The 15413-nt window shown below is 38.2% G+C and overlaps 1 protein-coding gene across 1 annotated transcript; it reads right to left on the reverse strand.

The window, feature by feature from the left end:
* Positions 1–11238: 11238 nt before the first annotated feature.
* LOC132169479 (uncharacterized) lies at positions 11239–12326 on the reverse strand. Its single transcript, XM_059580509.1, has 2 exons — positions 11744–12326; positions 11239–11381 (listed from the first exon to the last, which is right to left on the reverse strand). The coding sequence occupies exons 1-2, from the start codon at positions 12324–12326 to the stop codon at positions 11239–11241; spliced, it is 726 nt and encodes a 241-aa protein (XP_059436492.1).
* Positions 12327–15413: the final 3087 nt, after the last annotated feature.

Below are 15413 nucleotides of genomic sequence, written 5' to 3' on the forward strand. Positions count from 1 at the left end.
TTGACATGGTATTAGAACCAAAATCATCTAAATTAGGGTTGTGATTTGAGTTTTTTGAGTTGGGTCGGGACTGTGCGGTTGGTCTCTTTGGCAGTCGGTAACTTCAGGGGAAGTTGTCGATTTTTTTGGTGGGTTCTAAACTGCTATTCGACAGTTTCTATTAAGGGTAGAGAATTTCTTACTGGAAACTACTCCTTTGGTGAAGTCTGTGGTGTCGGCGTTGTGTTCCCGGCGATTTGGGCTATCGGAGATTTGGGCTGTCTGCGTGGTGCGGTTGGCGTGGTGCAGTAGGCGTGGTGTTCTCGGCGATTTGGGCTATCGCGATTTCTATTTGAGTTTGCTGACTGGTTTGGGTGCTGCGATTTCTGTCGGCTATTTGGTGTTGTCGCGATTTCTGTTTGTGGTACTGTTGGTTTAGGTTGATGTTTAGTTTGGGTTGCTGACTGGTAATTGTGTTTTTGGGCTTGGGTTTTGTTGGGCTTGGACTTGCTGGGCTTGCTAGTTTGGACTTGTTGTTTGGGGTTGCTGATTGGTGTTTGACTTGTGTGGACTTGGGCTTGCTGTCCAACAGATCTAGTGGGCCTGTTACTCCTTCATCAGGTGTTTTAATTTCTAATTTTTTTATTTCATCATGTCTTCTAGCGAGACTTTTAGGGTCCGTTTTACTGGAAAAAATTATTTTGCTTGGGAATTCCAGTTTCAATTATTTGTTACGGGAAAAGAGTATGGGCCATATTGATAGTAGTGATCCAGCTCCTATGGAAACTAAGGAGTTGGCTAAGTGGAAGGTCAAGGATGCACGTGTGATGTCCTGGATCTTAGGGTTTGTTGATCCTCTTATTGTGCTCAATCTGAGGCCCATAAGACTGCGAAGACTATGTGGGAGTATTTGCTGAAGGTTTATCATCAGGACAATACCGCACACTGTTTTCAGCTAGAATATGAGATTGCTAGTTACACTCAAGGCAATCTCTCAATTCTAGAGTATTTTTCTAGTTTTCAAAATTTGTGGGGAGAATTTTCTGATATGGTTTATGCGAAGGTACCTGCTGCATCTCTCTCTGCTGTTTAGGCTGTTCATGAGCAGAGCAAGAGAGATCAATTCCTGATGAAATTATGCTCTGAATTTGAGGTTACTCACTCAAATTTAATGAACCGGGATCCTTCTCCATCTTTGGATGTTTGTTTTGGAGAATTACTTCGCGATGAGCAGCGTCTTCTCACACAGGCTACGTTTTAGCAAGATTCCAACCCGAATCCGGTTGCCTATGCAGCCTATGGGAAAGGGAATCGTAAGGATAAGGTCCAGTGTTTCAGTTGCAAGGAGTATGGTCATATTCCCGCCAACTGTGTAAAGAAATCTTGCAACTACTGTAAGAAAAAAGGCCACTTTATCAAAGAATATCCCATTCGGCCTTAGAATCGTCCAGTTACCGCCTATTAGGCTGCAGTGACCACCTCTTCTGCTCCAGTGATGTCCCCAGCTTCTTCTTCTACGGCCGGATCAGCTGTGCTTACTCCTGAAATGGTCCAGCAGATGATTATGTCAGCCTTTTTCGCCTTAGGGCTCCAAGGTAATGGTACTATTTCGTCTAAGTCTTGGCTTATTGATTCTGCTGCATCTAATCATATGACCAGATCGTCTGATACTCTTTGCAATGTTCGTCTACATCATGGTTCATCCCATATTCAAGTAGCTAATGGGAGTCATTTAGCTATTAACGAAATAGGCGATATCAATTCTTTATTCAAAGATGTTTATGTATCTCCTGGACTTTCTAATAATCTTATTTTAGTTGGCCAGTTAGTTGAAGAAAAATCTGTGATGTCCATTTCTCTCGTGATGGTTGTCTTGTACAGGATCAGGTGTCGAGGAAGATACTTGCGAAGGGGCCTAAAGTTGGCAGACTATTTCCACTGCACTTTTCAATTCCTAGTTGTTTATCTTTGGCTTGTATGACAGTTAACACTCCAAACGAAATATGGCACAAACGTTTGGGTCATCTGAACTCTGTTATTTTGTCTCATATGTTAAATTCTGGTTTGTTAGGCAATAAAGAACGTGTTTCTAAAAATTTGTCATTTGACTGTTCTGTATGCAAACTTGGTAGGAGTAAAACTCTTTCGTTTTCTTTTCATGGTAGTCGTGCTGCAAAATGCTTTGATATTGTGCATAGTGATGTATGGGGGCATTTCTCCTGTAATTTCTTATGCTCGATATAAATATTTTGTGACATTTATAGATGATTTCAGTCGGTATACTTGGGTCTATTTTCTTTGGGCCAAATTTGAGGTCCTGTCTGTTTTTCAGACCTTTGTAGCATATGTTGAGAACCAATTTTCTACAACTATTAAGATTTTGCGGTCTGATTCTGGTGGAGAATACATGTCCTACAAGTTTCATGATTTCTTACACCACAAAGGAATCGTCTCTCAGCGCTTTTGTCCTTATACTCCTCAGCAAAATAGGGTGGCGGAACGAAAGAACCGACATCTCTTGGACATTGTTCACACCTTATTGCTTGAGTCCTCTATTCATCCAAAATTCTGGGTTGAGGCATTATCTATTGTAGTTTACTTAATTAATAGACTGCCCTCTCAGGTCTTGAATTTTGATTCTCCTTATTATCTATTGCATCGTCAGCATCCTAGCTATCTTAATTTGCATACTTTTGGATGTGTTTGTTTTGTTCATTTACCTCCTCATAAACGTCACAAACTTTTTGCTCAGTCTGTTAAATGTGCCTTTATGGGTTATAGTATTTCTCACAAAGGTTATGTTTGCTATGATCCTTGTTCTAACAAATTTCGTATATCTCATAATATTGTTTTCTTCGAGAATCAATGTTTCTTTTCTACACATGTTGAGTCATTGCCTGAGATTAGTATTCTACCTTGTTTTGATGAATTGCCTCATTAGCTTGAACGATTCAAACTTGGAATTGAGTATACTAGACGTCTTCCGACTTTGCCCCTTCCCGAGACTGACCCTTCATCTGAAACAGTTCTGACAACTTCTCCTCAGATTGACCCGCCATCTGAGACAGTTCTTGAGTCTGGTCCTCGACGATCTGCCCGAGTATCATGCCCTCTTGATCAGTATAGTTTTTCCCACACTTCTTTTAATGCTACTTTGTCTTCTATTTCCATCTAGGGATGGAAATAGAAGACAAAGTAGAACTTGAGGAGCAAAGAAAATCAGGAGTGTTTCACTGCAACAAAGATTTCAAAATGAAAAAAGGAAAACCATTATTAGGCAAAGTATTAGCATAGTGATACAAGTAATCTTCAAGCTTACTATACTTGAATTTGATCATGTTGATTAACTCTACAAAACTGGCAGTGATCCAGCAGAAATGTTAATGGGAGAAGAATGTAGGTTTAACTCAAAACTTAGCAACGCAAAGTTTGAAATTCAAAATTCCAGATTGCATGTATGTTGGAAACGGGCTCAAAACTGATCCAGAACTATTGGGAAACGTCAAACCGATTTTCCCAACACATGAACCATGTTTTTTCCATGCATAAACAAGTCCCCAATTATTTTTAGGACTCCTCTCAGACATAATTATTAAAAATCTTAACTAGACAGTCCATGCAGGAATTTCAGTATGATCTTTCTCACCAATTGCAGCTAAGGCAGAGTACCTACGGTCCAATTCCTTAACCACAATTTTCTCTAGCATGAATAAAGATTTTAACTTCAAAGCCCCACTAAGTAGGAAGGGTCCTGGGAAACTGAGAGGAAAAGACATACTTGATGCTACTGAAGATATAAGTTATTAGTAGAAATTAAAAACTGCAACCCACACTGTTTCTTAGTTTTTCTGTTTTTCCTACTACTGCATAATTTAAGATAAGAGAGCAACATCATGCTGGTGGAGAAAAACAAGAAAAAGAGAGAAGATTCCAACTTTCAGAAGCACCTATAAGAGAATGTAAGTTAACACACCAAAAATGGCCTAAAATCCCGACTACAGCCATAGTCATCCCAACAAAATAGGTGTAGGTATCTCCAACAAAAACTGAAGAAGGGTACCTATCATAAGCAAGTCAACAAAAAATGTCAAGAAGAATAAATTTGCAGAAAGAATGATCATAAGACAGTGGCGGAGAGACAGGGGGGCGACCCAGGGGCGGGCGCCCCCGGTAAAAAAAAAAAAAAAAAAAAAAATGAAGTAGTTTTTGGAATGCGCCCCTGCTAAAAAATTTCAGCCCCTGCAAAATATTTTTACTGCCCATAAAAAAAAACTAAACTAGTCTCAACGCAGCAACGCTCCAGTGTTCAGCCCCTGCAAAATATTTTTACTGCCCTAAAAAAAAAACTAAACTAGTCTCAACGCTCCAGTGTCCACGGCAATACACTAAACAAAAGAAAAAAAAAATAATCTTACCCTAAATGGCTAAATCCCTAACCCCTCTTCCAAACTCCAAATTGTCCTGCGGCTCAAGCGTGGACTGTGCAGGCTGTGCAGCACTCCGTCTCCCATCGCCATCGACCTTGAATTGCTTAGCCGCACCACCGGCATTTTCACGCCACAGCCGCCCATGGTGATAGCCCATCTAACGGATTTTCCTTTTTTGTTTTCTTTGATAGATTTTTATGAACTTTGTTCGGTTTTAGTTTATGGGTTTTGTTGATTTAACTCATTTGTCTAACATGGTAATTCGGTTTTTGGTGGTTCACTGGTTCAGAACTCATAAGGGAAACAGAGAAAGAAAGTTTGATTGTGTGTGTGACAGTGTGAGATTGGTGAGAAACAGAGGGATTGGTAGTAGTGCCGTAGTGGGGAGAGATATTTCTGAGATGGGAACTTGGGAAGGCTATTTGTGAGCACACTCTTGAAGCCAACAAATACCCATTAGAGACAAAACTTGAATTGGGCTCCACACTCAACTTTTGACCGACTTTGTGAGTAATGAATATCTGAGATCTCCTTGGTTGCTTAACTTGCTTTATTTTTATAAATATATTTGGTTCCTAAGACACGAGATACATGAATAATTAAGGCATCAAATTGAAAGGAAAATTGTCAAAAGCTTTAATTCAGATTTGATACCGGATGATTTTGTTGTTCTAAGACCACGTAGAATGCAATTTTAGGCCCTTTGTATTTTGTATTTTTCTTTACTTTTGTACTAGTGCTTATATGGTAATTGATATATCAATTTAACATATATTTATGAAGTTAGATAAATATGCTTTTTGTGATACATATATTGTGATATAATAACTTCTTCTTTTTTTATTGTATTTACCATATTATAATAAAAATATAATATATAAAGAGAAAAAAAAAAAAAATTATCATTATATTTTATTGACGCCCCCGGTAAACTGAATTTCTGGATCCGCCACTGTCATAAGAGGCTATGCAACAAGATGATGTATCACTACCAGTTAAAAGAAAGTAAAGCCAATGATGTCGCGAGTAACGGTTGAACTAAATAAATTGAGAATGCATGGGCCTGCTTTTGCTCAGGACCTGTGGATGCTCCAATTTGCATGATATTGTGTATCATAATTTGCGAATTGCTAAGATGTGTCATTTTCTCTAACAAAGTTAAAATCCAACGGTTTTACAAGCATTTATGCTTACAGCAGATGCAATGACAACAGTTTGTCCAACTTCAAGTCCATTCAAACCAGCATGGATATTTATAGAGTTTGTGCAGAAAACTACTGCCAAAAACCCCATATATAGTTTATATATCCATCCTGTGACATCAGAAAAATATTGGTAAGACAGACTAGAAAAATAAATAACTAAACAATCAAAATAACAACCAGCATTTCAAATGTGGAGAACATTGGCAAAGTCAGGGAGAACCTGCTTAACCCAGTCAAGAAGTAATAGCACTCTGTTTTTTCTGGCACCCACCCAGGGCGGTGGCTAAGCTGTCACGCTCCCGATTAAGGTGAATAGGAGAAACGCGAACTTAAAAGAAAATCACAACAAATAAGGAATAATTATTAGAGATCATTACATTAATACTAAGTAGCAAGTAAAGATAAGAAGTCAAAAAGTTATGTAGAATTAGTGTTTTACTATGAACATTGCAAAATCTTTTTTTTACATGAGCTGGGAATCCAAAACAAACATTTCAAGCCATGTCAAGAGGCATAATCAAAGTGACTACTATAGGGGGTTATAGCCTCCCCATGTGTCAAGTGTTCTCCTATATATATATACATAACAAAAAATTTGTGCAGTCTACAAAAACAAAAGTCTGTACAACAATGGCTTGATCTGGCAACCCATTGGACTCTCCAGCTCTAACACCCCTACGGCTCCGCAAAGCAGTAGGTCCAGGTATCCCAAGCATAGGGCCATACAATAGGGTCCTCAATAGCAAGGACGCCTACGGGAATACCCATTCTCAGAATTATAATGTACAGCGGCATCTGAAAAATTTAAAGGGAAAATGGGTGAGTTTGACAACTCAGTAAGTAGCCACAACACCAAAATGCTACAAAACATGCAGTGCATATGTTATGCTATAAGATCAATTATGCGCAATTAATAAAATAAATGACAATTAATACAAGAATATTAGGTGACTTATGAGATGTACAAGCACTTCCTTTTTCTTTCTTTCAAAACTGTTGTTTTACCCTTTTGACCCAACGCCACAATTTTTACCGTGAGTAGCGCACGTTGGCTTGTCCCGAAGGACCTATATGCTTAGCCTGTCGTCACAGGGGAGAGCTACCAGGTTGGGAACTTCCCTAGGTGAAAGCCACCTGGCCAGTAGTACACACCTTTTCATAACCATCCCTTGGTGTGCTTACCATGCTACCCTATGCGGTACTGATCGTCACTATAATCGTGTCTCGGGTTAAACATTTAAAACCATGAATGCTCATATAACATTTCATATGATCTGTAAGCTCATCTGTAACTGTATGCTATTTCATGAATGCACATATAACATTTTATATAATCTGTAAATTCATCTGTACCATGAATTTTGAGAGCTCTTTTCATTCATAATTGCAGTTATGCATAGATCATGAAATATGGTAACTGTAACATGAAAATTCTGAAACAATGACATATGAATAAATAAAACTTGTCATTAAAATATGGAAGGAAGTGCAATTAAAAATCATGTGAATGATTTATAAAATCCCCAACATTTTTCTAAAAGATTTATAATAAATTATGTTTGGGTTTTTGGTGTTGTGTCCCCTTACTTGGATTTGACGCTGGGGTTGGGTCGAGCCGCCCTTTCACCTAAATAAATTGTAAAGATGAATTTAGAAGAGTTTTTAAAGTTTTAGTCAAAGTTTTCAATAAAATTATATATATATGTGTGTGTGTGTGTGTGTGTGTTTGTGTGGGGGTGCACGGTCCCCCATGTGTAATTGCACATGTATATATATATATATATATACATATAATTCTCATGATATATCAATTTCTCTCCCAATATGCTGTATACGTGTACATATATATATATATATATATATATATATATATATATATATATACAAAACATCATGACTATATATGTATATATACACATGTGTGAGGTGCTAGACATTTATTCATGAGATAAAAAAAAAGTTTTATTATTGCTATTATCATTATCATGGATGTATAATATTTAATCACAAAAATCTGTCTCAACAAAATATATATATAATCTATATAAAATCTACAAACTAACATTTCAATATTAACAAGAATCCTAAAATACGCATAAAAGCAAATACTAATTTTTAAAATAAAATAGCAAAATAATAATAATGGAGAAGAGGACTTACTGTGGGGGTTTGCAAGAGAATGAAGAAAGAAAACTGAAATACGCTCTAATTTGCTACTGATGGTCGTGAGGGAAAGAAAGGGTTTTGGGCATATATATAATGGAGGAGGGAGAGCTAGCTCATTGACTAGTGTAACATAACTAGGGAAGGAAGCATGCCATTGGACACATGCATCCTTACGTGGGGACATGCATGAATCCTCATGGCTTCTTCAAGAAGGGTGAGACACGTTGGTTAATAGGTGTCCAAAAAGAATTTGAATGAACCAAGTGTTGACACGTTTTTTTATTTTTTATTTTATAAAATTATTATTATTAAGCAATAAATCTTAAAGCTCCCAAGTAATTAATAGGCTAACAACCCCTCTAATATTCTCCTAACTAAAAGAGTCCTCAAATATATATATATATATAAACAAAATGCTTTATAATTTTATTTTAATCCATAAAATATATAAGATGTCACATTCTCCTCCCCTTATAAAAATTCCGTCCTCGGAATTTGTTTAGTCTATATTAAAAGCACCATATAGCAATAGTGATCAAATACATAAATAAATCTATCCGCTAGCGCATACCTTATATTCTAAGTGTTCTTAGCAAACAGGAAAGGGTATTCCTTGCGTATCTCATCTTCTAATTCCCATGAAGCTTCTTCGATTTCATGATTCCTCCACAAAACTTTCACTAGTGGAATGCTTTTCGTACGTAGCTCTTGGACTTTGTGATCTAATACTTTTACTGGAACCTCTTCATATGCCAAATCTCCTTGTAACTGTAAAGGTTCATATCGAATTACGTGGGAAGGGTCAGGGATATATTTTCTCAGCATAGAGACATGAAAGACATTATGTATATTTGCAAGTCCCGGAGGTAAGGCTAAACGGTATGCTACAGGACCTATGTTCTCCAGAATTTCAAACGGTCCGATGAAGCGAGGGTTCAACTTCCCTTTCTTACCAAATCTAGTGACTCCCTTCATTGGTGCCACTCTAAGTAACACTATGTCGCCTTCTGCAAATTCCAATCTTCTTCGACGTGTATCTGCATAGCTTTTCTGTCGGTCTTGAGCTGCTGACAATCTTTGCCGAATTAAAGCAACTTTATCTATGGTATCCTGCACAATATCTGGTTCTAAAATTCTCCGTTCTCCAAGCTCGTCCCAATAAAGTGGGGATCGACATTTTCGTCCGTACAATGCTTCATATGGAGCCATTCCAATGCTTGCTTGATGGCTGTTATTGTAAGCAAATTCCACCAAAGGAAGATAGCGAGCCCAGCTACCACTGAAATCTAGTACACAGGCTCGTAACATGTCCTCCAAAGTTTGGATGGTCCTCTCTGACTGTCCGTCTTTCTGAGGATGGTATGCAGTGCTAAATCTCAACTTAGTCCCCATTGCTTCTTGTAGACTCTTCCAAAATCTTGATATGAAACGAGGATCTCTATCCGACACTATTGATATAGGTACCCCATGCAATCGAACAATTTCCTGTAAATACAGTTTTGCCAGCTTCTCCAGTGAGTATCTCAACCTTATTGGAATAAAGTGAGCGGCTTTAGTCAACCTATCCACAATCACCCATATTGCATCGTATCCTGCCTGAGTTCGTGGTAACCCCACTAAAAACTCCATGGCTATTTCTTCCCATTTCCACACTAGTATTTCTAGAGGTTGTAGTGGTCCTGCAGGTCTTTGATGTTCTGCTTTGATTTGTTGACATGTCGAGCATCGCCCTACAAATTCAGCAATGTCCCGCTTCATTCAGTTCCACCAAAAACGTTCCTTAAGATCCCGATACATCTTAGTGCCTCCTGGGTGTACTGTATATGGTGAGACGTGTGCTTCTTCCAATATCAGTTTCTTTATCTCCTCATTATTAGGCACACAAATTCTATTCTGGTATCTGAACAAACCATCTGATGTGGTACCATAACCCAAGACTTGTCCTTTGTTGGCTCTCTCCTTAATTTGAATGATCTCTTCATCTTTTTCTTGAGCCATACGAATATCCTCCAGTAGTGTGGATTTAATCTTGAGTTTCGCCATTAATGCTTGCACCTCTCCTATCACGATCTCCATATCGAGCTTCTCAATGTCTGTCTTTAGATTATGGGGCAAGGCTTTTAAACATGCTATCTCACTTCTTGATTTTCTGCTTAGGGCATCGGCAACCACATTGGCTTTCCCAGGGTGGTAATTAATTACACAGTTGTAGTCCTTTATTAGCTCCAACCATCGCCTCTGTCTTAAATTCAGTTCCTTCTGCGTGAATAAGTATTTAAGACTCTTGTGATCTGTATAAATTTCACACTTCACCCCGTAAAGATAATGTCTCCAGATTTTTAATGCAAAAACTAGTGCAGCAAGCTCTAAATCATGGGTGGGATAATTCAGCTCATAACTTTTAAGTTGTCGAGAGGCATATGCTACTACTTTGTCATTTTGCATGAGGATGCAGCCAAGCCCCTTTCTGGAAGCGTCACTATAAATAACAAATCCACAAGATTCTGATGGAAGCGTTAAGATTGGAACAATTACTAACCACAGTTTTAATTCTTGAAAACTTTGCTCACATTCATCAGTCCACAAGAAACGAGCATTCTTTCTTGTCAAACCAGTCAGCGGTCCAGACAACTTTGAAAAACCTTCTACAAAACGCCGATAATAGCCAGCCAGACCCAAGAAACTTCTGATTTCGTGTGCATTGGTGGGTCTTTCCCAATTTACTATAGCTTCAACTTTCTTGGGGTCTACTGAGATGCTGTCCTTTGATACTACATGCCCGAGAAAAGTGACTCTATCAAACCAAAACTCGCACTTTGAGAACTTTGCAAACAACTGTTTTTCTCTAAGCCTTTGCAAAACACACCTCAAATGGTCTTCATGTTCTTTCGAGCTTTTGGAGTAGATTATAATATCGTCAATGAATACCACCACGAATTGATCTAAGAAATCATGGAATACTCGATTCATCAGGTCCATGAATGCTGCTGGGGCGTTAGCTAATCCAAATGGCATTACCAAATACTCATAATGGCCATAACGGGTGCGGAAAGCCGTCTTGGAAATATCTTCCTTCCTTATCCTCAACTGGTGATACCTCGAACGAAGGGCGATCTTTGAGAAAATCAGAGCACCCTTCAGCTGGTCGAACAAATCGTCTATACGAGGTAGTGGATATCTATTTTTGATGGTGATTTTGTTAAGTTCCCGGTAGTCAATACACATCCGAAAAGTACCATCCTTCTTTTTCACAAAGAGCACAGGCGCTCCCCATGGCGATATGCTGGGGTGTATGAATCCTTTGTCCCAACAATTCTTGTAGCTGGGTCTTCAATTCTTTTAATTCTGCAGGTGCCATCCTGTAGGGTGCCTTGGATATTGGAGCTGCTCCTAGAATTAAATAAATGCAAAATTCTATTTCCCTGTCAGGAGGAAGTCCTGGAAAGTCTTTTGGAAAGACATCAAGGAATTCTTGCACCACGGTTATCTCCATTTTTCTCTCCTCTTGAGGCGACTCCTTTAAGCATGCCAGGTAGACTTGACATCCTTCTAGTAATAATTGCTTGGCTTGTGTTGTTGAGATTAGTTGTGGAGTAGCGCCCACCTTGGTTCCCACAAATTTGAATTCGGAGTCAGTTGGAAGTCTGAAAATTATCTCTTTGTTGTGGCAATCAATGATGACATGATTTTTTGATAACCAATCCATTCCAAGGATAACATCGAACCCTTCCATATCAAATACTATCAAATTAGCAGTGAGAGTTCTTCCCTCAATAAAAATTGGGCAACCCAATACTATTTTTCTGCATAACACTGATTTGCCTACCGGGGTAGATACTAGTACTCCTACTTCCATTGGTTCTATATTAATACAAAATCTCCTAGCATACTTAGCTGATATAAAAGAATGAGTAGCTCTAAAATCGAATAAAACCACAGCCTTGCCAATAAAGAGAGATAGAATACCTGTGACCACTCCATTCTTCGTTTCTGCTTCACCTAGTGTGAGGGCGTAAACCCTGGCTTGAGTGGGTGGTAAGCGATTATTCCTTGCCTGTAATGATGCAGCACCTCCTTTTGCCTTTGGGCAATCTCGTGCAAAGTGACCGGCCTGACCGCATCGGTAGCACATATTAGTCCCTGTACGACACAGTCCGTAGTGGAGGCGTTGGCATTTCGGACAAGGCGCACCGGTGGCTGAACTCGACCCATTTCCCATGGGTTTGACTCCATGATTATTTTCGTTCGGTCTTCGTTTCCATCTAGCTTGGTTTTGATTTGATGGAGGTGCAGCCCTCTTTCGTGTTTCCGTCATTGCCAAAGCACTCCTCTTCACGCTCTCCTCCGCTAGAGAGGCCTTGTTGACTAATTCCACAAAATCTTGAATTTCAAAGCATACAATACGTTCATGGATTTGTGGGTTGAGACCGTGTTCAAACTTCCTTACTCGATTTTGCTCATCTGCCACCAAGTAGGGAGCAAAGCGAGCCAATTCATTGAAGTGGCCAGCATACTGAGCGACTGTCATATTTCCTTGGGTGAGGTCCATGAATTCTCAAGCCTTCGCGTCCTTGAGAATCTTGGGAAAATATTGCTGGAGAAATTCTTTCTGAAATCGCGGCGAAGAGATTGCTTCCTCCTTGCCTAGTTCTTGAATCAGTAATACCTTTTTGGCAGTCCACCAGTGCCTGGCTTCACCTGACAGTCGAAAAGCGGTGTATTGTACTTTCTGTTCTTCCGTGCAACCTGCAAGTCGCAAAATCTCTTCCACATCGGTCAGCCAATTTTCACACTCCATAGGGTCTCGTTTCCCATCGAACGGAGGAATGGGGAGTCGCTCGAAGCGTTTGAATGGACAGCCGTGCTCCTCCTCACAGGGTGCTTCTCTTCTAAGATCAGTTATGGCCGTGACGAATTGCCTAGCCATAGCTTGAAACATCTGAGCCATATCCGGGGTAGCCTCAACTTCCAAACCTTGGGAAGATGCTTCTCCTCCTTCTGTCATGACTCTGTAACATGACAAAAATTAGAGTTTCCTATCTAACTACTTGCAAAAATCATAAGCGTAGTGATGCAATCTGACCTAAGCCTAGGTTAAGAAAGTACAAGTCAAACTTATAGTTGACTTGGCTCTAATACCATACTTATCACGCCCCCGATTAAGGTGAATAGGGGAAACACGAACTTAAAAGAAAATCACAACAAATAAGGAATAATTATCAGAGATCATTACATTAATACTAAGTAGCAAGTAAAGATAGGAAGTCAAAAAGTTATGTAGAATTAGTGTTTTACTATGAACATTGCAAAATCTTTTTTTTACATGAGCTAGGAATCCAAAACAAACATTTCAAGCCATGTCAGGAGGCATAATCAAAGTGACTACTATAGGGGGTTATAGCCTCCCCTTGTGTCAAGTGTTCTCCTATATATATATATATATATATATATATATATATAACAAAAAATTTGTGCAGTTTACAAAAACAAAAGTCTGCACAACAATGGCTTGATCTGGCAACCCATTGGACTCTCCAGCTCTAACACCCCTACGGCTCCGCAAAGCAGTAGGTCCAGGTATCCCAAGCATAGGGCCATACAATAGGGTCCTCAATAGCAAGGACGCTTACGGGAATACCCATTCTCAGAATTATAATGTATAGCGGCATCTAAAAAATTTAAAGGGAAAATGGATGAGTTCGACAACTTAGTAAGTAGCCACAACACCAAAATGCTACAAAACATGCAGTGCATATGTTATGCTATAAGATCAATTATGCACAATTAATAAAATAAATGACAATTAATACAAGAATATTAGGTGACTTATGAGATGTACAAGCACTTCCTTTTTCTTTCTTTCAAAACTGCTGTTTTACCCTTTTGACCCAACGCCACAATTTTTACCGTGAGTAGCGGACGTTGGCTTGTCCCGAAGGACCTATATGCTCAGTCTGTCCTCATAGGGGAGAGCTACCAGGTTGGGAACTTCCCTAGGTGAAGGCCACCTGGCCGATAGCACACACCTTTTCATAACCATCCCTTGGTGTGCTTGCCATGCTACCCTATGCGGTACCGATCGTCACTATAATTGTGTCTCGGGTTAAACATTTAAAACCATGAATGCTCATATAACATTTCATATGATCTGTAAGCTCATCTGTAACTGTATGCTATTTCATGAATGCACATATAACATTTTATATAATCTGTAAATTCATCTGTACCATGAATTTTGAGAGCTCTTTTCATTCATAATTGCAGTTATGCATAGATCATGAAATATGGTAACTGTAACATGAAAATTCTTAAACAATGACATATGAATAAATAAAACTTGTCATTAAAATATGGAAGGAAGTGCAATTAAAAATCACGTGAATGATTTATAAAATCCCTAACATTTTTCTAAAAGATTTATAATAAATTATGTTAGGGTTTTTGGTGTTGTGTCCCCTTACTTGAATTTGACGCTGGGGTTGGGTCGAGCCGCTCTTTCACCTAAATAAATTGTAAAGATGAATTTAGAAGAGTTTTTAAAGTTCTAGTCAAAGTTTTCAATAAAATATTCATATATATATATATATGTGTGTGTGTGTGTTTGTGTGGGGGTGCACGGTCCCCCATGTGTAATTGCACATGTATATATATATATATATACATATTATTCCCATGATATATCAATTTCTCTCCCAATATGCTGTATACATGTGTATATATATATATATATATATATATATACAAAACATCATGACTATATATGTATATTTACACATGTGTGAGGTGCTAGACATTTATTCATGAGATAAAAACAAAGTTTTATTATTGCTATTATCATTATCATGGATGTATAATATTTAATCACAAAAATCTGTCTCAACAAAATATATATATAATCTATATAAAATCTACAAACTAACATTTCAATATTAACAAGAATCCTAAAATACTCATAAAAGCAAATACTAATTTTTAAAATAAAATAGCAAAATAATAATAATGGAGAAGAGGACTTACTGTGGAGGTTTGCAAGAGAAGGAAGAAAGAAAACTGAAATATGCTCTAATTTGCTACCGATGGTCGTGAGGGAAAGAAAGGGTTTTGGGCATATATATAATGGAGGAGGGAGAGCTAGCTCATTGACAAGTGTAACACAACTAGGGAAGGAAGCATGCCATTGGACACATGCATCCTTATGTGGGGACATGCATGAAACCTCATGGCTTCTTCAAGAAGGGTGAGACACGTTGGTTAATAGGTGTCCAAAAAGAATTTGAATGAACCAAGTGTTGACACGTTTTTTTTTTTTTTATTTTATAAAATTATTATTATTAAGCAATAAATCTTAAAGCTCCCAAGTAATTAATAGGCTAACAACCCCTCTAATATTCTCCTAACTAAAAGAGTCCTCAAATATATATATATATAAACAAAATGCTTTATAATTTTATTTTAATCCATAAAATATATAAGATGTCACATTCTCCTCCCCTTATAAAAATTCCGTCCTCGGAATTTGTTTAGTCTATATTAAAAGCACCATATAGCAATAGTGATCAAATACATAAATAAATCTATCCGCTAGCGCATACCTTATATTCTAAGTGTTCTTAGCAAACAGGAAAGGGTATTTCTT

The sequence above is a fragment of the Corylus avellana genome, chromosome ca2 (genome assembly GCF_901000735.1).
Source record: "Corylus avellana chromosome ca2, CavTom2PMs-1.0".
NCBI lineage: Eukaryota > Viridiplantae > Streptophyta > Magnoliopsida > Fagales > Betulaceae > Corylus > Corylus avellana.

Excerpts from the sequence above, each read along its gene's own strand:
- LOC132169479 (XM_059580509.1), bottom strand. The coding sequence starts at position 12,326 with ATGGACCTCACCCAAGGAAATATGACAGTCGCTCAGTATGCTGGCCAC. Across the intron at positions 11,382-11,743 it reads GAAGAATGGAGTGGTCACAG|GTGGGCGCTACTCCACAACT; the intron begins GTATTCTATCTC and ends GTGGGAACCAAG.